At 48.4% G+C, this 23,172-nt stretch overlaps 3 protein-coding genes across 5 annotated transcripts in view; 2 read left to right on the top strand and 1 right to left on the bottom strand.

Annotated features, from left to right (window-relative positions):
• Positions 1 to 2,571: 2,571 nt before the first annotated feature.
• On the bottom strand, positions 2,572 to 15,795 carry LOC128823008 (zinc finger protein 883-like). The gene is made up of 4 exons (XM_054005007.1): positions 15,620 to 15,795; positions 14,825 to 14,951; positions 4,407 to 4,550; positions 2,572 to 4,080 (listed from the first exon to the last, which is right to left on the bottom strand). The coding sequence occupies exons 1-4, from the start codon at positions 15,698 to 15,700 to the stop codon at positions 2,660 to 2,662; spliced, it is 1,773 nt and encodes a 590-aa protein (XP_053860982.1). The 5' UTR covers positions 15,701 to 15,795; the 3' UTR covers positions 2,572 to 2,659.
• A 1,854-nt stretch (positions 15,796 to 17,649) lies between these two features.
• On the top strand, positions 17,650 to 20,104 carry LOC128823093 (uncharacterized). 3 transcript variants are annotated; one of them, XM_054005183.1, is made up of 2 exons: positions 17,650 to 18,234; positions 19,825 to 20,104. In XM_054005183.1, exons 1-2 carry the CDS (start codon positions 17,728 to 17,730, stop codon positions 20,017 to 20,019), a joined length of 702 nt encoding a protein of 233 aa, XP_053861158.1. In that variant the 5' UTR covers positions 17,650 to 17,727; the 3' UTR covers positions 20,020 to 20,104. The 3 variants fall into 3 exon arrangements, 1 of the variants encoding a protein (XP_053861158.1); XR_008441658.1 differs by lacking the exon at positions 17,650 to 18,234 and adding an exon at positions 18,240 to 18,329; XR_008441657.1 differs by lacking the exon at positions 17,650 to 18,234 and adding an exon at positions 18,289 to 18,449.
• Positions 20,105 to 20,999: 895 nt separating this feature from the next.
• The window catches only part of LOC128823054 (oocyte zinc finger protein XlCOF6.1-like), a 34,960-nt gene continuing 32,787 nt past the window's right edge, over positions 21,000 to 23,172 (top strand). Inside the window, exons 1-2 of the mRNA XM_054005107.1 lie at positions 21,000 to 21,111; positions 22,994 to 23,120. The gene's annotated coding sequence lies outside the window, so the exon portion shown is untranslated. The remainder of the gene's footprint in view (positions 21,112 to 22,993; positions 23,121 to 23,172) is intronic.

Genomic DNA, 23,172 nt, shown 5'->3' with positions numbered 1-23,172 from the left:
CAGCTTGACAAAGCCCTGGTTGGGATGATTTAGTTGGTGTTGGTCCTGCTTTGAGCAGGGGGTTGGACTAAATGACCTCCTGAGGTCTCTTCCAACACTAATCTTCTGATTCTCTCTGTGCTTCATGAAATTTTGGTAAAGACAGTTTTTCCCAATTTAATCATGGCATCCTTTAGGAGTGTGATCAATGCCACTTAACTAGGGAGCAGTGTTCTAAAAATACTTTACCTGGGCCACAGGTCACCATAGCTTCCATCTCTGGGATGAAAATCAACCACCAGTACCTGCAATTTCTACCTGAGTTCTTGTCAAATCTTTGACCTTCCTTGGAGTAATTTTACACTTCTCTGGTGTAGAATACTTCACCAACCACACAACATATCAGTAGTGATAGTGAGGTATATAATAAATAATAATAATATATGGAGATATCCGATCTCCTAGAACTGGAAGGGACCCTGAAAGGTCCTCGAGTCCAGCCCCCTGCCTTCACTAGCAGGACCAAGTACTGATTTTTACCCCAGATCCCTAAGTGGCCCCCTCAAGGATTGAACTCACAACCCTGGGTTTAGCAGGCCAATGCTCAAACCACTGAGCTATCCCTCCCCCGCAAAAAACCTGTCTGTAAGCAAAGACTGGCCTGCTTCCCAAGATTGGTGAGAGGCCTTGGCTACACTTGAGGATTCACAGCTCCGAGGGGAGTAGCTTGCAGCGCTGCAGGCGCTGATTACACTGGAGCTTTACAGCGCTGCACTCGCTGTGCTCAGGGGGGTGTTTTTTCACACCCCTGAGCGCAGCAAGTTGCAGCGCTGTACAGCACCAGTGTAGCCAAGGCCAGAGTGAGGGATCATTTTCCAGGATAGGTTGTAGATCGTTGATAATGCGCGGAAGAGGTTTTACTTGAGGGCTGTATGTGATGGCCAGTGGTGTTCTGTTATTGTCCTTGTTGGGCCTGTCCTGTAGTAGGTGATTTCTGGGTATCCGTCTTGCTCTGTCAATCTGTTTCCTCACTTCCCCAGGTGGGTATTGTAGTTTTACGAATGCTTGATAAAGATCTTGTAGGTGTTGGTCTCTGTCTGAGGGGTTGGAGCAAATTCGGTTGTATCTTAGGGCTTGGCTATAGACAATGGACAGTTTGATGTGTCCTGGATGGAAGCTGGAGGCATGTAGGTAAGTATAGTGGTCAGTAGGTTTCTGGTATAGGGTGGTGTTTATGTGACCATCACTTATTTTTACTGTAGTGTCCAGGAAGTGTCTCTCTTGTGTGGACTGGTCGAAGCTGAAGGTTGATGGTGGGGTGGAAATTGTTGAAATCCAGGTGGAATTCTTCAAGGGCTTCCTTTCTGTGGGTCCATATGATGATGTCATCAATGTAGCGCAAGTAGAGGAGGGGCACTAGGGGATAAGAGCTGAGGAAGCGTTGTTCTAAGTCAGCCATAAAAATGTTGGCAGACTGTGGGGCCATGCGGGTACCCATAGCAATGCCACTGACTTGAAGGTATAAGTTGTCCCCAAATCTGAAATGGTTGTGGGTGAGGACAAAGTCACAAAGCTCAGCCACCAGGCATGCTTTGGCCTCATCAGGGATACTGTTCCTGACAGCTTGTAGTCCATCCTCATGTGGAATATTGGCGTAAAGCGCTTCTACATCCATGGTGGCCCCGATGGTGTTTTCAGGAAGAACAGCAATGCATTGTAGTTTCCTCGGAAGTCGGTGGTGTCTCGAAGATAGCTGGGAGTCCTGGTGGCGTAGGGTCTGAGGAGAGAGTCCAAATAGCCAGATAATGCTGCTGTAAGAGTGCCAATGCCTGGGATGATGGAACGTCCAAGGTTTCCAGGTTTATGGATCTTGGGTAGCAGATAGAATAGCCCTGGTCGGGGCTCTGGGGATGTCCCCGTGTAGATTTGTTCCCATACCGTAGCCGGGAGTTTTTTGAGCAGATGGTGTAGTTTCTTTTAGTATTCCTCAGTGGGATCAGCGGATAGTGGCCTGTCGAATGTGGTCTTGGAGAGTTGCCTTGCAGCCTCCTGCTCATAATCTGACCTGTTCATTATGACTAGAGCACCTCCTTTGTCAGCCCCCTTGATTATAATGTCAGAGTTGTTTCTGAGGCTGTGGATGGCATTGCGTTCTGTATGGCTGAGGTTCTGGGGCAAGCGATGTTGTTTGTTCACAATTTCAGCCTGTGTACATCTGCGGAAGCACTCTATGTAGAGGTCCAGTCTGTCATTTCGACCGTCAGGAGGAGTCTACACAGAGTTCTTGTTCTTGTAGTGTTGGTAGGAGGGTTCCTGTGGGCTAGTACTCTGTTGAGTGGTGCATTGAAAATATTGGAGTCAAGAGACGACGAAAGTAGGCTTCCAGTTCACCGCAAAACTGTATCATGTTTGTGGGGATGGTGGGACAGAAAGAGTCCCCGAGATAGCCCGGTAGAAGACTCTGTCCTAAGTGTGTGGTTGGATGGACTAACAATATTGTTAGGTGAGTTGAGGGTGCCATTGTAGCCCCCTGTGGCAGGTAGGAGTTCAGTCTTACTTTTTCCTCTGTAGAGAAATGAAGTGTGCATTGTAAATGGCTTATCTCATTTTTGTCAAGTCCAGCCATGTGGAAGTTTGTGTGGAAGGTTGGATTTGTGTGAGAGTCTCCAGTTTTGAGAGCTCATGCTTGATCTTCTCCTGTCTGCTGTACAAGATGCTGATCAGGTGGTTCCTCAGGCCTCTCCCCTGTGTGGATTCTCTGATGTTTAGAAAGGCCTGAGCTGCTAATGAAGGTTTTCCCACACTCACTGCATTCATAGGGCTTCTCCCCTGTGTGAATTCTCTGATGGTAAGAAAGGGCTGAGCTGTGAGTGAAGCTTTTCCCACACTCACAGCATTCATAGGGCCTCTCCCCTGTGTGGATTCTCTGATGGCTGGAAAGGGCTGAGCTGGTAATGAAGTTTTTCCCACACTCATGGCATTCGTAGGGCCTCTCCCCTGTGTGGATTCTCTGATGTTTAGAAAGGCCTGATCTTTGAGTGAAGGTTTTCCCACACTCACGGCATTCATAGGGCTTCTCCCCTGTGTGCATTCTCTGATGCCCAATAAGATGAGAGCTGTGAGTGAAGCTTTTCCCACACGCACGGCATTCATAGGGCCTCTCCCCTGTGTGGATTCTCTGATGTTTAGAAAGGGCTGAGCTATGAGTGAAGCTTTTCCCACACTCACAGCATTCATAGGGCCTCTCCCCTGTGTGGATTCTCTGATGTGCAGAAAGGCCTGATCTTTGAGTGAAGGTTTTCCCACACTCATGGCATTCATACGGCCTCTCCCCTGTGTGGATTCTCTGATGTTTAGAAAGGGCTGAGCTGTGAGTGAAGCTTTTCCCACACTCACGGCATTCATAGGGCCTCTCCCCTGTGTGGATTCTCTGATGTTTAGAAAGGGCTGAGCTGTGAGTGAAGCTTTTCCCACATTCACTGCATACATAGGGCCTCTCTCCTGTGTGGATTCTCTGATGCCCAGTAAGGTGAGAGCTGCGAGTGAAGCTTTTCCCACACTCACAGCATTCATAGGGCCTCTCCCCTGTGTGGATTCTCTGATGGCTGGAAAGGGCTGAGCTGTGAGTGAAGCTTTTCCCACACTCACAGCATTCATAGGGCCTCTCCCCTGTGTGGATTCTCTGATGGTTAAAAAGGACTGATCTGTAAGTGAAGTTTTTCCCACACTCACGGCATTCATAGGGCCTCTCCCCTGTGTGGATTCTCTGATGTACAGAAAGGGCTGATCTTTGAGTGAAGCATTTTCCACACTCGCTGCATGTATTTTTCCTCTTTCCCATGAGGATTTCCTGCTGTGTTGTGGTTTCCTTGACACTCTTCTGAGTTCCCCAACAGGAAATAAATTTACCCATTTTCTCCCCTGGCTGGTGTCCTTGCTCTCTTTCTGGTCTGTGCTGTATCTCACAGGATTTTTCCTTCTCATAACTCCTGGACACATTCCTTTTTGATCTTTGCGACAATGCTCTGTGTTTATCCACTTGCTCAACATTTTCCTGCTGAGAATTCTGCTCCTCTTTCTCATATACCATTGCATCACCTGCTGTGATAGAGACAGAAACCTCAAACAGGGATGGAAAGGGGAAGGCCAAACCAAAACAAGTGCTGGAGAGAGGTTAAATAAAAACAGGAAATGAACTCTTCCAAATTCTTCCCCTAAATAGGAGAGAGGAGGGGATCATTTTGGCTTTCACATCCCATTCAACTTCACAGGGGGAAGGGAGGAAGCTTCCTGGTGTCTGCTAGGATCTACAGGAAGCCATGAGCTATATTTACCCTGAGGATACAATCCCGCTAGGGACAATAATGAACTGAGAGAAGTCCCAAAGGCTTTGTAGGACATCCCAGATGTTTCTTTCAGGCACTTACAGATTCTGAGTTGGTTTAATGTTTCCTCATCTGTGCAGGGAGCTCTCAGGATCTCTCTTTCCTCTGAACCCTGGAGGTCTGGGACCCAGGGCTCTTCCCCTTGTTCCAGCTGGGAGATCACATCAGATTTGGAAACTAGAAACCCTGCTCAGAAAGAAAACAAAGGAGTTCAGTTGATTTCATACGACTGTGTCATAAAAAACACTATTAATTTAACTCTAGTACTTAGTGTGACCTGGTGTGCCTGGGGCAGTCCTCACTGAAAATGCCAAGATCAGGGTAGGCTGAAAAAGGCAGAGCAGATGCTCCCAAAACTGGGGGTTAACACTGAAGTTAAATTCACCGACCACTCAAAAACTGTGCTTCTGATCCCCCACGCTGGTTATTGAGAAACTGAAAAAAAAAAAAATCAAAGCCCCCTTTATTGCATTGCACTTCTCTGACTCCCAATCAGCACCTAGGTCCAGTACAGTGAGAGGTTATTTAAAAACTCTGCTCATATAAACACAGTGTTCTTCTGACCTCAGAGTCAGCCACATTACCAGGTCACTATAGGTTTGGATCTTACCCAAAATACTATGATGCCAGCCAATCCTTTAGAATCTAAACTAAAGGTTTATAAGACAGAAAGCAAGAAAGCATCCAAACTAAAGGTTTATTATAAAAGAAAAGAAAAGAAAGAAAGAAAAAGGGAGTTGTTCAATGGGAAAGCAGTCAGATACATTCAGAAATCTACATATCTGGTTCTTAGCAGTATTGATAAGTTCCTGGCTTGAAAGCCTGTCTGGAACACATCCACATTATTCAGTTCTTTGTTCAAGGCTTCAGTTTGTAGAGAAGTTAAACCAGAGGTAGGAAGAGGGATTGAAGACAAAATGGAGATGATGCAACTGCCCTTTATATTCCTTTTGCCGTTTGGCTTCTACTTCCTTTGTCCCAAACACAAGCTTCACAGCACATGGCATGGAAAAGCCTTGGAGTTCTCACTACACAGGCATACCCCTGCATGTCTTGCTGACTCAATAGGTGTATCCTCTTAGTTCTTTCCAGGGGCTCATTGTACAGCTGATGACCCTGGATGGGCCATCGAACAGGCTAGGCAGCGCTGATGCCAATATGTCTGGGGATGTCACCCAGAAACACTGCACAAGTCTGGAAATACAGATATACCCTACATATCTATCTATAACTCACAGTACAAAGGTGATACAAAGATAGAAACAAAATTATCATACTTGGAAAATCATAATATTTTCATTGACACCTTACATGGCACATCTAGCTCTGATGTTATTGATATAATCTGGGACCATATAGATCATTGTTGCAACCAAGGTCCTGTAGTGGCACGCAAATCTTGCATAAAGGGGGTCAAATGGGGTGTCTAAGACAAGGTTATGGTTTACTGGTTATGATTATGCTGTCTATATGTGTGTATCAATTTTGTAGTTGAAGTTATGAATATTGGCTCTATACTGTCTGTATTTCAAACTTATGCTATGCTGCTGGGTGACATCCCAGACAAACTGGTGTTAGCTCTGCCTAGCCTCCTTGATGGCCCATTAAGGACCATCAGCTATACAATGGACCCATTGAGAGAAGACAAATATGCCTTGAGACTCAACAAAGTATGCAGGAACTTGCCCATGTGACTCCAGATTCCATTTTGCTGTAATTTTCCACAGTAAGAACAAAGAGGTGTTCTTACACCTGGAAAAGACTATATAAGGCTGATGCCTCATCTCCATCTGGTCTTCAATCCTGCTTCATACCGCTGGAGGAACTTTGCTACAAGCTGAAGCTTTGAACAAAGGACTGAGGATCCATCCCAGCAGGGGGATGTATTCTAGAGACTTGATTTGAATCTGCAGTTTATTCTATCGCTGCTGCAAGCCTGAACCAAGAACTTTGCCATTACTGTATGTAATTGATTCCATTTAACCGATTCTAACTCTCATCTCTATCTTTTTCCTTTTATGAATAAACCTTTAGATTTTAGATTCTAAAGGATTGGCAACAGCGTGATTTGTGGGTAAGATCTGATTTGTATATTGACCTGGGTCTGGGGCTCGGTCCTTTGGGATCAGGAGAACCTTTTTCTTTTACTGGGGTATTGGTTTTCATAACCATCTGTCCCCATAACGAGTGGCACTGGTGGTAATACTGAGAAACTGGAGTGTCTAAAGAGATTGCTTGTGAGACTTGCGGTTAGCCAGTGGGGTGAGACCGAAGTCCTCTTAGTCTGGCTGGTTTGGTTTGCCTTAGAGGTGGAAAAAACCCAGCCTTGGGCTGTAACTGCCCTGTTTCAGCAATTTGTCCTGAGTTGGCATTCTCAGTTGGGTTCTGCCAGAACCTCATTGTCACACTAGCAGAATTCATTGCAATTTTATCATATTGGTATTCATAATAAAATAATAATAATATAAAGTGTCTCTCAATTCCATACAGAGTCACTTAATAAACCAGTGAATTCCCAGGACAGGCTCCCCTGGTCTTTGAAGATGCCAAACACCTTGCTTGTGAGGGATTGAAATACCCACATATATGTTGGGAAAACACATAGACACTGTGCAAGTCTGGACCCCTATGTTCACTCTTCTACAAAATAATGATCAATTTTGTACATAGTATGTGTCAGGGCTGAATCCCCACTCTATCACAGAAAGTGGGGGCCCGCAAGGATTCTAAAATTAATTTGTGCCACTCTAGGCTTGTAGTAAACCTCCAAGGTTTCAGCTTTTCTCTGACCTTGGCTTGGTAAATGTTGCCACGACCCAAATGCAAAAAACCCCCTCTGGGGCACCCTCAAGCCCTTTCATCTCCCCTCCAGAAAAGAGGGGAGAAAGAAAACAAAGGAAATTAGCTGTGGCTACCAGATAATCAAACAACATGCAAAAACCTCTTAGGACACCAAAAATCCAATCCCATTCTTAAAAAGAGGTAAATTTTATTAAAATTAAAAAGGAAAGGAATACATCTGGAACTTAGGCTTTTGCTATCTCTTAAAAGAAAATTAATTTTTGTAAGCACCCCAAATAGCTTTCTTGGGGGTTCAGCTTAAAGCTTACAAGCAAACAAAAGCATCTAGGATAGCACAGAGGAAATCCAAAAGCCAAAATAAAAAATAAACCTGATTGTGTCTGTCTAAACATTCCCTACTCAAATAATTTATTCCAGGTAGGGAAGATGAATTTTCATACCTGGTTCAAGCCATGCACAGCATTGCTACTCCATGTCTCCTTCTAAGGAGAAGGACAGACAAAGGGAAAGTTACTTTCCCATTTAAAAAAGTTTAGCCTTTCCATTGGCTCTTTTGGTCAGGTGCCCACTCCTTTTCTTTTACCTGTGGCTTGTTAATCCTTTACAGGTAAAGCAAGCAGAGAACTCACACCAACAGGGATTTTACAGCAAACTGGCTGGCTAGGTGTTACAAAAGGGAGATCTCTCCCCTCCCCTTCAGTATGTTTGGATTAAAGTGTATTGGAAACTCCATTTGGGATAACAAGGCTGGGGCATATCATTTTCCACTGATGAAATAACAGACTTCATATGAGCTTGCATTGTTCAGTAGTGTTCTGGACAGGGCAAGATGCACATTTCTGGTGGAAAGTCTGGGACCAGAGATTTTTCTGCAGTTCTCCTGTGGTGTACTGCAATTCCTGAGTCGCTGACTAGCAGCACTCAAAACTGTGTAGCTGAGAGCGAGTTACATGCTGCAGACTGTGTGTTAACTGCCCAGGAGTGGCTGCTCTCGCAGTAAAGCAGTGTAAAAGGCACCCCAGCCTGGGGAACTGAGGGGACACAGCTGTTCAACAGTCCAGATTGCACTGTGGTGAGTGTCTGTGACATTAAATTTCAAAGAGGCTCTAAAACACCAAGAAACAAAATCCACGTCCCAGAAATCGAATTTAACACCATTAATCTGGGCTTGAATAGGGACTGGCTGGCTCATTACAGAAGCAGCTTTTCCACTCCTGGAATTGACACCTCCTCATCTATTATTGGGAGTGGACTACATCCACCCTGATTGAATTGGCCCTGTCAACACTGGTTCTCCACTTGCGAAGAAACTCCCTGCACTCCATATGTCAGTATATAATGCCTGCATCTGTAACTTTCACTCTCTGCATCTGAAGAAGTGAGGTTTTTACCCACGAAAGCTTATGCCCAAATAAATCTGTTAGTCTTTAAGGTGTGTGAAAGTGAAATGAATTATACTAAAGAAATAGAATGAATTAAAGAATGCTGTATGTAACTTTAAGTAGAAATGAGAAATGCTGCAAGCCAGGTGTGCAGGAAAGCAGACATTAACTGCTTAACTTGCCACTTAAGGGCAATTGGTGAAGCATTAGTCTTAGATCTATAAGAGTTAACAAGGAAGCAGGATATGCAGATTGTGCTCCATGCATATTTTACAATTTTGCTCTCTGTCCTTTTGTTTAGTTTGCACCCTTTTATCTGTATAAATAAGACTGTTTGAATCTTGCATGGAGGCTCACATTATCTGATTGAATTAGCAGAGCGCTGTGCTTATAAACAGAGTGGTCTTGACAAAATTGTGAGTCCTGATTCTAACTTTGACAGGTGCCACCAGACTCCTTGTTGTTTTTCCAGAAATCAAAGTCTCCAGAGAGAGGGCAAGTCTCCCTGGCATTGCTTCTTGCTGACAGACAGGTCCAGTGACAGAGAGAGAGTCCTGGGGAAGCTGGAAACAGTAAGCATGGGCTGGTGGGGTTCAGTGGAGAAAGGGAATAGGAAGGGCAGGGATATTACTGAATGCAGGATCTCCGCAGTACTAAATGTCAGGATAGCACATACTGCAGCCCATTGGAAAACATAATGCCAAATATACATATAAAATGAAGGGGTCTAAATTAGTTGTTTGCATTGATTTATATAAGGGCAATAAGATACTCTCTGTATTATTGTCTATCCCTTTTTAAATAATTCCTAACATCCTGTTTGCTTTTTTGACCTCTGCTGCACATTGCGTGGATGTCTTCAGAGAACTATCCACAATGACTCCAAGATCTTTTTCCCCCGATTAGTTGTAGCTAAATTTCCCCCCATCATATTGTACATATAGTTAGGGTTATTTTTTTCAATGTGCATTACTTTATATTTATCCACATTAAATTTCATTTGCCATTTTGTTGCCCATTCACTTAGTTTTGTGAGATCTTTTTGAAGTTCTTCACAGTCTGGTTTGGTCTTAACTATCTTGAGCAGTTTAGTATTATCTGCAAACTTTGCCATCTCACTGTTTACCCCTTTCTCCAGATCATTTATGAATAAGTTGAATAGGATTGATCCTAGGACTGACCCTTGGGGAACACCACTAGTTACTCCTGTCCATTCTGGAAATTTACCATTTATTACTACCCTTTGTTCCCTGTCTTTTAACTAGTTCTCAATCCATGAAAAGATCTTCCCTTTTATCCCATGACAGCTTAATTTATGTAAGAGACTTTGGTGAGGGACCTTGTCAAAGGCTTTCTGGACACTGTGTCCATTGGATCCCCATTGTCCACATGTTTGTTGACACCTTCAAAGAACTCTAATAGATTAGTAAGACATGATTTCCCTTTACAGAAACCATGTTGACTTTTGCCCAACAATTTTTGTTCTACTATGTGCCTAACAATTTTATTCTTTACTATTGTTTCAACTAATTTGCCCCAAGAGTACAGACGTTGGACTTCCTGGTCTGTAATTGCCAGCATCGCCTCTAGAGCCCTTTTTAAATATTGGTGTTACATTAGCATCTTCCAGTCATTTTGTACAGAAGATGATTTAAAGGACAGGATACAAACCATAGCTAATAGTTCCTCAATTTCACATTTGAGTTCTTTCAGAACTCTTGGGTAAATACCATCTGGTTCCATTGACTTGTTACAGTAAAGTTTATCAATTAGTTCCAAAACTTCCTCTAGTGACACTTCAATTTGTGCCAGTTCCTCAGACTTGTCACCCATAAAAGGTTTGGGAATCTCCCTAACATCCTCAGCCATGAAGACTGAAGCAAAGAATGCATTTAGTTTCTCTGCAATGACTTCATCGTCTTTAAGCATTCCTTTTGTATCTCGATCGTTCAGGGGCCCCACTGGTTGTTTAGCAGGCTTCCTGCTTCTGATGTACTTAAACATTTTGTGGTTACCTTCTGAATTTTTGGCTAGCTGTTCCTCAAACTCCTTTTTGGCTTTTCTTATTACATTTTTACACTTAATTTGGCAGTGCTTATGCTCCCTTCTATATACCTCACTAGGATTTGACTTCCACTTTTAAAAAGATGCCTTTTAATCTCTCACTGCTTCTTTTACATGGTTAAGCCAAGCCACAGTGGCTCTTTTTTAGTTCTTCTGCTGTGTTTTTTTAATTTGGGGTATACATTGAAGTTGGGCCTCTAATATTGTGTTTTTGAAAAGTGTCCATGCAGCTTGCAGAGATTTCACTCTAGTCATTGTACCTTTGAATTTCTGTTTAACTAACCCCCTCATTTTTGCATAGTTCCCCTTTCTGAAATTAAATGTCACAGTGTTGAGCTGTTGAGGTGTTCTTCCCACCACAGGGATTTTAAATGTTGTTATATTATGGTCACTAATTCCAAGCCGTCCTGTTATAGTTACCTCTTGGACCAGCTCCTGCGCTCCACTTAGGACTAAATCGAGAGTTGCTTCTCCCCTTGCGGGTTCTTGTACCAGCTGCTCCAAGAAGCAGTCATTTAAAGTATCAACAAATTTTGTCTCTGCATTTTGTCCTGAGGTGACATGTCAATATGGGGATAATTGAAATCCCCCACTATTATGGAGTTCTTTATTTTGATAGCCTCTCTAAACTCCCTTAGCATTTCATCGTCACGATCACTGTCTTTGACAGGTGGTCGATAATCGATCCCTATTGTTGTATTCTCATTAGAGCATGGAATTACTATCCATAGAGTCTCTATGGAACATGCAGTTTCATTTAAGATTTTTACATCATTTCAGTCTACATTTTCTTTAATATACAGTGCCATTCCCCCTCCGCCCCCCAAAAAAGTACGACCTGCTCTGTCCTTCCAATATATTTTGTACCCTGGAATGATTGTGTCCTATTGACTATCCTCACTCCACCAGGTTTCTGTGATGCCTATTATGTCAATATCCTCTTTTAACACGAGGCACTCTAATTCACACATATTATTTAGACTTCTAGCATTTGTGTACAAGCACTTTAAAAACTTATCACTGTTTATTTGTCTGGCTTTTTCTGATGTGTCAGATTCTTTTGTGTGTGAATGCTTCTCCTCTGATCTGGCCCCTACTTTATCCTCTTCCAGCCTCTCTTCCTGACTAAAACTATAAAATCTCTATCACTAGACTCTCCTCTAAGAGAAGTCTCTGTCCAATCCACCTGCTCCTCTGCAGCCATCGGCTTTCTCCCATCTCTTAGTTTAAAAACTGCTCTGCAACCTTTTTAATGTTAAGTGCCAGCAGTCTGGTTCCATTTTGGTTTAGGAGGAGCCCATCACTCCCGTATAGGCTCCCCCCCATCCCAAAAGTTTCCCCAGTTCCTAATAAATCTAAACCCTTCCTCTCTACACCATCATCTCATCCACTCATTGAGACTCTGAAGCTCTGCCTGCATACCTGGCCCTGCACGTGGAACTGGAAGCATTTCTGAGAATGCCACCATAGAGGTCCTGGATTTCAATCTCTTTCCTAGCAGCCTAAATTTGGCCTCCAGGACATCTTGCCTACCCTTCCTTATGTCATTGGTAACTACATGTACCACGACCACCGGCTCCTCCCCAGCACTATACATAAGTCTGTCTAGATGCCTCGAGAGATCCGCAATCTTTGCACCAGGCAGGCAAGTCACCATATGGTTCTCCCGGTCTTCACAAACCCAGCTATCCTTGTTTCTAATGATCAAATCTCCCATTACTAACAGCTGCCTTTTCTTAATGACTGGAGTTCCCTCCCCCCGGCGAGGTAACATCAGAGCAAGCGGTTACCCCAACACCATCTGGAAAGAGGGTCCCAACTACAGGAAGGTTTCCCTCTGCTCCCGTTGACTGCTCTGCTTCCCTGGGCCTTTCATCCTCCTCAAGAGTGCAAGGGCTGTCTGACCGGAGGTGGGAGAAATCTACAGTGTCCCGGAAAGCCTCATCAGCGTACTTCTCTGCCTCCCTTAGCGTCTCCAGTTCCACCACCCTGGCCTCCAAAGGCTCCACGCTGTCTCTGAGGGCCAGGAGCTCCTTGCACCCAACGCACACATACGCCACCCACCCACAGGGCAGGTAATCATACATGCTACATTGAGTGAAATAAACAGGATAGCCCCCACTCTACTGCTGGGCTTCTGGCTGCATTCTCTCTTACAGCTACCTAGGTAAACAATAGGGGTTTTGTTTAAATCAAGATGTTTGTATTATAGCTTAAATGTTTTAAAGAATGGCAAGAGTACCTTGCCCCCTTCCCACTCCCCTTCCAAACTCCCTCACGAAACTCCCTGTTAGCAGCCCTGATCGCAAAGCTCCCTGGTCGCTTGTTCACTGCTTTACTAAGGACTCCCCTATGACATAACCCCCCTCACCCCCAGCCCCTGTTGTGATCCACTCAGGGTAGGGTGCTGGGAGCACCCCCACGACCACAGCCCACACCCCCAGTCCTCAGACTGGACTCCTGCACCCCCCCACACACACCCAGCCAGCCCCCTGCTCTCCCCACACATACCCAGCCCTTGCACCCCATGCCCTGATTCCTGGACCTGACCCCACCCCCATCCTCACCCCAACCCTGAACACCAAATGGGAACTACTGCACCTCCTCCCACATTGCCATCTGCACCCCTCGCACCAAATGGGAGATGACCCAGGTAAGTACTCCACACCCCAACCTCCTGCCCCAACCCTGAGCCCCCTCCTGCATCCTAAAACGTGGCCAGACCCTGCACCCCAATCTCCAACCTGCTCCTGCACCCTAACTCCCTCCCAGACCCTGCACTCCCAGCCCTGACCCTTCACCTTGAACACCCTGGCCTCCTGCACCCCCTCACACCCCCCAGCCATGACTCCTTAACTCCTCTCACACACACCCCAGTCCCCTGCCTTCCCTGATTCCAGCAACCCCCCCATACCTCCTGCCGCCACACACCCCACCCGTCTGACTCCTGCACCCCTCACACATCCCCAGCCCATTCTGACTCCTGCACCCCCTCGCCCCCTAGCCCTTATTCCTTCACCCCCTCAAACACACCCCAGTTCCCTGCCCTCCCTGATTCCTGCAACCACCCATAACCCCTCCCCCACACTCAGCCCCAGCCCCTGCACCCCTCACACCTCCAGCCCCCTGACTTCTGCACCCCACTCATATACCCCCAGTCCCCTCTGACTTCTGTACCCCCTCACACACCCAGTCCTGACTCCTGTACCCCCCTACACACAGCCTCCTGCCCTCCCACAACTCCACCTACATTCCTCGCATGAAACGGGAGCTGCCCCAGGTAAGTGCTCCACACCCCAACCCCCTGCCCCAGCCCTGAGCCCCCTCCCACACCCTAACTCCTGGACAGACCCTGGACACCAACCTCCAGCCTGCTCCTGCACCCGAATTCCCTCCTAGACCCTGCACCCCCAGCCCCCTCACACCCCCTAAATCCTGGCCAGTCCACGCACCCCAATGTTTTTTACATTTTTTTTTTATAAAGGGCTCTTATCCAAAGTGCTTTACAATAGTTAGCTAATGGTACAAACAATATCTGGAAAGATCCTTAAGTGGTGCACCGAGACCCTCAGCGATTTTCAACTGGTCTGTGGAAAAATCAGTTGGACTACCAGAACATTCAAGGTACCTCACTTTATTTTCATTTACTTCCTATTACTTATAGGAGGAGGAGGAAAAAAAAAAAGAATGAAAAATCAGGGTGGGAGAATGTTCTTTTTTTTGCCTAGGTCCCAAGGAGGAGCCCCAAAAATGCAGCTGAGCACAGTGCCCCACTAACGCTAAAACCGCCACTGAGCTTCCCTCTCTGGATGCCCCAAGCCAGCATTCAAGGACACACAGAGCGTCTGTGTGATACTCAAGCCTAGACCAGCAGCTCTGACTCCAGCAGCCTGCTCGTTACACCCCAAGCACATTCAGGTTTGGGTGGAGAAGGGTTTGAGAGGTCAGGGGTAGGAAGCTTCTGTTGATTATGCCGCACCTAACGCTCAGTTTTACTTGAGCAAACAGGAGATATTTGACAGTGCGCGATACTGCTCCTGTGCTCTGTTCCCAAAGTGTTCTGCAGCAGGGGAGGGTCTCTGGTAGTGTGTGTGTCACTGGCATATTGGGGTGATGTTGAAACTGGGCAGAGTAGAAGTGGCATTGTGGGGCTGGCTTGAACCTTATCTCTTCTTTTCCCCTTCCAAGAACTGAGGGGACGGGAATCCTTACCCAGCAAGGTCACTTTCTCATAGTTCTCCTGCATGACATCCCAATAGAGGGCTCTCTGAGTGGGGTCCAGCAGAGCCCATTCTTCCCTGGTGAAATACACAGCCACCTCCTCGAAGGTTACCGGCCCCTGGAAGACCAAGAGTCCAACACTCAGTACCCTGCTGCCCCACTCACAGTCTGAGTGTTTGTGAGGGAGAGGAACCCATCAAAGGGAAGCCCTGGGTGGATTGCAGTCAGAGTCCCACTCCCACCCTGCTCAGAGCATCCAGGAAACACCAGGGTGAGGGAACCAAGAGAGAGCCCCTCAGCTCTCCCAGCAGATCAATCACACACCTACTACCCACAGACTGATAAAGGAGATGGAGCCACTAGCAGGGTCCAGGAAGAGCTCCCTGTTAGGGAGCCCAACACCCGCCCCATTCTGAAGAGCTGGATATGAAGGGAGGGGAATCTCCCCTAAGCCAGACTGGTGGGTGCCCCCTTCATATCTCACATCAGCCACTGGTTAGTCAGATCAGCCTTCAGTACTACAAGTCTGGTCAGTTTTCTAGCCCCATGTAGCTGGGTTATTTTCCACCACCAAAGCTCATGGGTCTGTTCCTAGAATCTAGGCCACTTATTAAACAACTCCCAGCAGGTTTGCCAGATGCACAGGGTGGAGAAATGGAGGAGGACAGCATTTCCTGCCCCACTCCAACTTCCAAACCAAACTGTGAAAACCTTCCCATCTCTGGTGTATTTGCTGCCCCTCTCCCTCCTGCAGGAACCCATCAGCAACCCCCTGATAATACCTACCTGGACTGACCCCTCTGCAGCCATTTCTCTCCCCTGTCCCATGGGAGGCTGGGATGAACTGGAGTGAAACATGGACATCATTCTGCAGCCTGGCAGGGTGAGAAGGCAGTTGTGGAGGTTTCAAAACAGACTGTGAAATTAATTAAAGCATGATTCCCCCAGGCTTTTCCCCTGCAGACAGACACCCTAGAGTCTGCCATGCTGAGAAAAGGCTTGATCTCTTTATACAATGTAGACCTAGCCCCTCCTGCTAGGCTAAGCCAAAAGAGACATTTTTATCCTCCCTTCTCCCTCCCCCCATCCCATAACAAAGTCTTTGAACCCAATGCTAGAAAAGAGGAGAACGAAAGGATTCACTGTGGGGGATTCCCTCAGACACTGACCCCAGCAGGAGGGAAATGGAGTCAGGAACTGGATTTTCCTCTGTCTGATTCTCATTTTCTCCACAGGAAAGTGACTCTATCCAGGGTGCAGTAATACATCAGTCTGGGCAGATTAGAGATCTGGAAATCTCTCTCAAAACTCTTCTCTCCCACAGCCCCTTTCAGTCTCTCTTTCTCCTTCTCTCTCTTTTTCCCTGTCCTCTCTCCCTGCCCGTCTGGTAGGAAAGTCCAATTCCTGGGTAGTTTGCTCCCCCATGGCTGGATTTGCTCCTGTAATTGCTAGTGGGATGAGAAATGAAGGGGGTCTGTTTGTGTAGAGTCATTTTAAGGCCAGACCCCCAGCATTTTCCCTTCCTTTCTTTCAGTTACTTGGAATGTTTGGCTCAGAATTTAGTATTAACAGGGCTCAGGGCTGCCCTATGGGGCTAGTACCAGCTGGAGAAAGTCATCCCCTGGGCCAGGCAGAGAAGAAGCTTTAATTAAGGTCACTTCCCAGCACAGAACCCCCACTGGGGGAGCAGCAGCTGCTAAGCCTGGTCTCCCAGATCACAATGGAGGCTGCAGCATGTGACCCAGGAAGCTGAACCCCAATATGCTGAGCAGAGAGGGACAGAGCATTTGAGCAGCTTCCCTCCTTTAGCTCTCTGGGGAGAGCAGCTAATGAGAGCCCCGCCTCACAGGGATCCCCTGATGCTTTACAGTGGGACCCCTCACACTGCTTGCCTAGCACTGAGGATTCTTCCCCTGCCCCACTGTGTGCACTGGGCATGACAGCGATCCCAGGAATCTGCAGGGGAAGCTCAGACAGAGTCGCTGGCACAGCACCAGGCAATTAACTCATCTCCCCCCCCCCCCCCCGGAATTTCCTGGCTGCACAGAGACAGTTCAACCCCCGCCCCCCATGACCGTCCCCTCCCTTCCTGACACCTCCCCCCAAACCAAAGGGGACACCCTCTGCCAGCGCCTCACTAGGAGCTTATTAATTATTATTATTATTTAATTAATGGAGATATCCCCATCTCCTAGAACTGGAAGGGACCTTGAAAGGTCATTGAGTCCAGCCCCCTGCCTTCACTAGCAGGACCAAGTACTGATTTAGCCTCAGATTCCCCAAGTGGCCCCCTCAAGGATTGAACTCACAACCTTGTGTTTAGCAGGCCAATGCTCAAACCACTGAGCTATCCCTCCCCCCCAAACTGAACTCCTGCTCCTCCCCCAGCCCTTTAGCCCCCTCCTAATCCTGTGTCCAACTGCTTGACCCCCCCCGACCACTCAATTTTCACCCCCTGATCAGACCCTGGCCACCCCCCTCCCCATGCCTCCCTTTTGCGCACGTTGCCATCTGCAAAGTCAGCAGAATGTTATGGCTAATAAGGGCAGTGGCTTCAGCAGAGGTACTGAGCATACTCAGGACAGGGTAAATTGCACATTCCAATTGGGAGCAATTTAATACACTACCCCCCCCCCCGCCGGGCCCCAGTCTCTCCCCCCCCCCAATCCCAGCGGTGCCGGGGGCAGATCCTGCTGCAGCTCCACTGGGGCTGAGGCAGCTCCGAGGCTTCTCCCAGGTTCCCCGGGTCAGAGAGTCACTTTCCTGCCCAGCCCCACGGCTCCCCCCACCGCCTCGGGGTCTCTCACTCACCGAGGAGGCTCCGGCGGGCAGAGGGTGACCTTTGAGGCTGGTCCCAGCTGGAGAAAGCCCCCCGGCCGGGCACGGAGGGGTTAATGCCGGGCTCTCCCCCCCCCGCACAGACCCGGGGGAGCAGCAGCAGCTTAGCCCGGGATCCCGGAGGCAGCAGCAGCGTCTGGTCTGTGCCAGAGCCCCGCCGCTTGCAGCAGCTCCAGCGTGTGTCGGGGGGCCGGCCCCAGCGGGAGCAGGGCGCGGGCCGGGCACGGGAGGTTAATGGGTCTCCCCGGCACAGACCCTCCTGCTCCGCCCGGCCCCGCAGCGCCAGGGAGCAGCAGCGGGTGAGCGCTGCCTCTGCGCATGCGGGACTCTCCCTCCCTCCCGATCTGCGCATGCCCAGAGCCGAGAGACACAAAACTCTTCTCCAGCTCCGGGGGAGGCTCCCAGGGCCCCGCACGAGCCGGGCAGAACCGCAGGGTCCCGTTCGTGTTCGCAGCCCAGCTCCTCCTCCCACCCCGAGCCGAACGTCACTTCCGCTCCCTGCAGAGTCAGGAACTACATCTTTCCGCCTGCTTCGGGGCGTCCTTCCGCCCTCTCCAGCCCAGGTGAGCTGAAATTGCGCATGCTCCGTGCGAGTCTACGTGGGGGCGGGAGAACAAAGCTGCTGCCTCCGTGTAACCCGGGGCTCCGAGCTGAGCAGGTGCTGCTCCCCGGGGTCCGTGCGGGGGGAGCCCGGCATTAACTCCTCCCTGCCCGGCCGGGGGGGGGCTTTCTCCAGCTGGGACCCGCCCCCTGGGCAGCCCCGGGCCGGAGCCCCCCGGTGAGTGAAAGACCCCGGGGGGCGCTGGGGCCGGGCAGGAAAGTGACTCTCCGCCCCGGGAACCTGGGAGAAGCCTCGGAGCTGCCTCAGCCCCAGTGGAGCTGCAGCAGGATCTGCCCCCGGCCCCGCAGTGGGGCGCACTCAGAGACTGGGGCCCGATGGGGTTGGGGGGCGGGAGAGAAGGTCAGTGGGATGTGGGGGAGGAGGGGTATTGAACTGTCTCTGTGCAGCCTGGAAATCCCCGGGGGGAGAAGTGGTTGGTGGGTGGGTGGGGTGGTTAATTGGATCCTGTCCCTGTTTGTGCCACTTGCCTCTCACCCCTTGATACAAATTTTCTCTAATTCTTCCTCTTTTCTCTTTCATCAACTCACACGTGCCTATAAAATGCGGGGAGATTCCCCACCTTTCTCCTCAAATGATCACCTCTCTCATCTCTCCTGATTTCCCCCTGGTCTCTCCATAATTCTGATTTTTCACCTTCAATTGCATAGTTCGTAACACGTTTTCTCTGCAAGTCTCAAATATTGATGTAAAATACCCTAAACATTTGCCCCACTTCTCTCTAGTTGTCTATTTCTAATTGAATATGCCCTGAGATTTTTGCCTGTCTTTCTAATTATAAAATACAAAGAAAATCTCAGATTTACACCTTTTCTCAGATTCTTGAACACGGATATAAAATGGTGCCCATTTCTTCTGTATTCATTTAACAAATATTGATGGGAAACACTCAGATTTTACCTCATATCAACAACTGATATAAAATCCCTCTGATTTTCCGCTTTCCTCTCTATTATTTGCAAAATTGATCCAAAATCTCTCAGATTTCCAGCCTTTCTCTTTTGTTTCTACGTTATTATCAAATGTCAATTAAAAATCCTTTCATGTTTGGGGCTGTTCCCCATGTTTCTCAATCCCAGCAACTTCTCCTTTCTTGGAGGGAACCTGTTGCCCTGAGTCGTTCTCCATCCTGAAGGTTGCAGGGGATTAAATTGCCCAGTGATTATCTTTCCCCTCTCCTTTGAGAATCATTTCTTCCCCCCTTTATCTCTGTTAAAATCTTTGCTGATAAAAGAGACAAGCCACATATTTAATACACATCAAAGCCAGAGGCCTCCCCCTGTTTGGGGATCAGTGGCCCCCACCTGGAAACAGGGGAGTTGGCTGGACCCTTTTCTTTTCTCCAGCTGGCATGGGATGAGGAGGTTCCTCTGAGTGCAGCGTGGGTCCAGAAGTATCCCAAACCGCATTACAAATGATCTCCATGAGGGGTTGATTCCCGCAGTGCTAAGATGTAGCCACATCTGGGGTGGATCCATGGTCATTATTTGCCAGTGACAGGCCATGGACATTTCTTACCTTTCTTGCCCTCCAGGCCTTCCATTCTCCTGTTCAAGAGGCATCCCCCAGTGCTCCCTCTGCCTATGTGACTGGCCAGCAGGGGGTGGTGATAACTTTCTATCCACTTCTCAGACACTGTGAGGTAACACTGTTGCTCTGGGGGCAAGGGATGTCTGTGTGGGGAGATTGCAGCAGAAGGGGCATTATGGTAGGGGAAGTGTTTGGGTGACTGGGCAGAGGGTACCCTGATCAAGTTGGTGGGTTCTGGAAGTTTGGGGGGGTGGTTCTGATGTGCCCAGCCCTGAGGCTATGGGTCCTGGAGGTCGGTGTGGCTGGGGGCCTCTTGGCTGCAGAACAGCGGGGGTGGGCGTCTCTTGGGGAGGCGGGACGGGGTTAGAGGGAGCCTGGTGCTGTGCCAGGGGCTGAGTCTGGGCTTCCCCCGCTGGCTCCTGCGATCGTTGCCATGTCCAGTGCACAGAGCTGGCGGGGGGTGGGGAGGCGGAGCTCTGTCACTAGGTCACGGAATGCCAGGGAAGCAGAGTGAGGGGTCCCACTGGGCGGAGGAGGGGGTCCCAGACAAACAGCATGGCAGATCCTGCTGGAGGGTGGGGGGGGGGTCCTAGGCAGGCAGTGAGGGACTGAGTTCCCAGTGGGGGGTTCCCTTGCGGGGGTCCCTGGCTGCTAGGGGCTCTTGGTGGGGGGAACCCTTTGGGATTCCCAACCTGGCAGTCATGGTGTGGTGGGGATTCCCTGGCCGGTGGGGCTTTGAGGGATATCTGGGGTCCCTGGCCAGGGACTCTGGGGGCTGCGTCCCAGGGAATATCTGGTGGGACCCTGGCTGGGGGCTGTCTGGGGCCCCTGCCTGTGGGCTCTGGCAACTGCTACTAACCATGATTCTTCTTTCTGATCAACTTGTGCCAGAGTCCTGGCTACAAGCACTGCCCGGCATTCCCCAGTCACATGCCCTGTCACTGTGATAACTTTCTATCCACCTATCAAACACTGTTAGTGTGAAATCACAGGTTTTCCTTTTCTTCTCTTTTGAAAAGGTAAGGAACTTTTGGTTCCGTTTGGAAAATTTGTGCCCCCCAGTCCTTGTTCTCGATCTGGGGGGATAAGGGAGGTGGGAAGTGGGATGTCTCTCTGCAGGGAAAGGGCCTGGGGGAATTCTGCTGTGAAATTAACTAAAACCTGTTCTGAAACCCCCACAACTGCCCTTCTCATCCAGATAGTCTGCAGAATGACATCCATGTTCCGCTCCAGCTCATCCCATCCTCCCATCGAACAGGGGAGAGAAATGGCTGCAAAGGAGACAGCTCAGGTAGAGATTATTGGGGAGTTTTTGGTGGGTTCTGTGACGTTGTGCAGTCTATATGGTTTTATAAAAACTTGATAATAAGTCAATATAATGTAACTGAGATAGTTTTAGAGAAAATATGGTAATAAGTGAATGTAAGTAGCTGGGATATGCCTCATGCAAAAGGTCTCTTGTAAGGTATCATTACAAAGCTTATAATCTACTGAGTATGATCATCTGATTTGTATAAATGTACCACTCTTGTATCTAAAACTAGAAATATAAAATGTAACTCTGAGGGCCTATTGTAATTGTGTAAAGTGTGGACCATTAATGATGGTTTGGAATCTTGATGACTCCCATTGTCTGCAGATGGCTGTATTTACCTGTGAGTCTTCCTGTATATGTGTGTGCTGGCAAGTGAGTAATGAAGTCTTGCAGTGACATGTGATCATGTCACCTGAACTGGAATCCATCTTTAACCTGGTGCTTTTCCAGTGAGGGGGGGTGGAAACCCAGAGAGACAAAGAGTTCCCGCCTTATGCAAAAGATATATAAAGGGGGGAAGAGAACAGAGAGGGAGAGGAGCCATCATGAAGAATCCCCTAGCTATCACCTGAGCTGCAACAAGAGCTGCACCAGGGGAAAGAATTGTGCCCAGGCCTGGAAGGTGTCCAGTCTGAGAAAAACTTACTGAAGCATCTCTGAGGGTGAGATTATCTGTATTCAGTTTGATTAGGCATAGATTAGCGCATTTTATTTTATTTTGCTTGTCACTTACTTTGTTCTGTCTGTTACTACTTTGAACCACTTAAATCCTACTGTCTGTATTTAATAAAATCGCTTTCTATTTAGTAATTCACTCAGAGTATGTATTAATACCTGGGGGAGCAAACAACTGTGCATATCTCTCTATCAGTGTTATAGAGGGCGAACAATTTATGAGTTTGCCCTGCATAAGCTTTATGCAGGGTAAAACGGATTTATCTGGGTTTAGACCCCATTGGGAGTTGGGCATCTGAGTGCTAAAGACAAGCACGCTACTGCGAGCTGTTTTCAGGTAAACTTGCAGCTTTGGGACAAGTGATTCAGACCCTGGGTCTGTGTTGGAGCAGATGAGAGTGTCTGGCTCAGCAAGACAGGGTGCTGGAGTCCTGAGCTGGCAGGGAAAACAGAAGCAGGGGTAGTCTTTGCACATCGGGTGGCAGCTCCCAAGGGGGTTTCTGTGATCCAACCCGTCACAGGTTCCTGCTGGAGGATAGGGACAGCAAATACATCGGAGATGGGAAGGTTTGCACAGTCTGGTTTGGAGGTTGGAGCAGGGCAGGAAATTCACAGGGTGGAGAAAGGGAGGAGCACAGGGGTGTGCTAAACCTGCTGGCAGTTATTTAATAAGTGGCCTAGATTCTAGGAACAGATCCATGAGGTTTGGCGGTGGAAATGTTCTAGTTTGTGGAGCAGAAAATAACCCAGCTACATGGGGCTTGGAAAACTGACCATACTCATAGTGCTGGAGCCTGATCCGACTAACCAGTGGCTGCTGTGAGATATGAAGGGGGCACCCACGAGTCAGGCTTAAGGGAGATTCCCCTCCCTTCATATCCAGCTCTTCACAATGAGGAGGGTGTTGGGCTTCCTACCAGGGAGCTCTCTCTGGACCCTACTAGGGGCTCCATCTCCATCAGTCAGTGGCTAGTAGGTGTGTGATGGATCTGCTGGGAGAGACAAAGGACTCTCTCTTCATCCCCTCTCCCTGGTGTTTCCTGGATACCCTGAAAGGGGTGAGGGTGCGACTCTGTTGAGTGGGATCCACCTAGAGCTTCCATTTGATTGGCTCCTCTCCCCACGAATAGTGGGGCTGTGAGTGGGGAAACGGGTACCGAATGTTGGACTCTTCCTCTTTCAGGGGCTGGTGACCTTCGAGGAGGTGGCTGTGTATTTCACCAGGGAAGAGTGGGCTCTGCTGGACCCCACTCAGAGAGCCCTCTACAGGGAAGTCATGCAGGAGAACTATGAGAATGTGAGCTCGCTGGGTAAGGATTGCTGTCCCCTCGGTTCTTGGAAGGGGAAATGAAGAGATAAGGT

This window comes from Malaclemys terrapin, chromosome 15 (genome assembly GCF_027887155.1).
Source record: "Malaclemys terrapin pileata isolate rMalTer1 chromosome 15, rMalTer1.hap1, whole genome shotgun sequence".
Taxonomy (NCBI): Eukaryota; Metazoa; Chordata; order Testudines; family Emydidae; genus Malaclemys; species Malaclemys terrapin.
The sequence above is the reverse complement of the archived record's forward strand: the minus strand, read 5'-3'. Positions and strand labels throughout refer to the sequence as shown.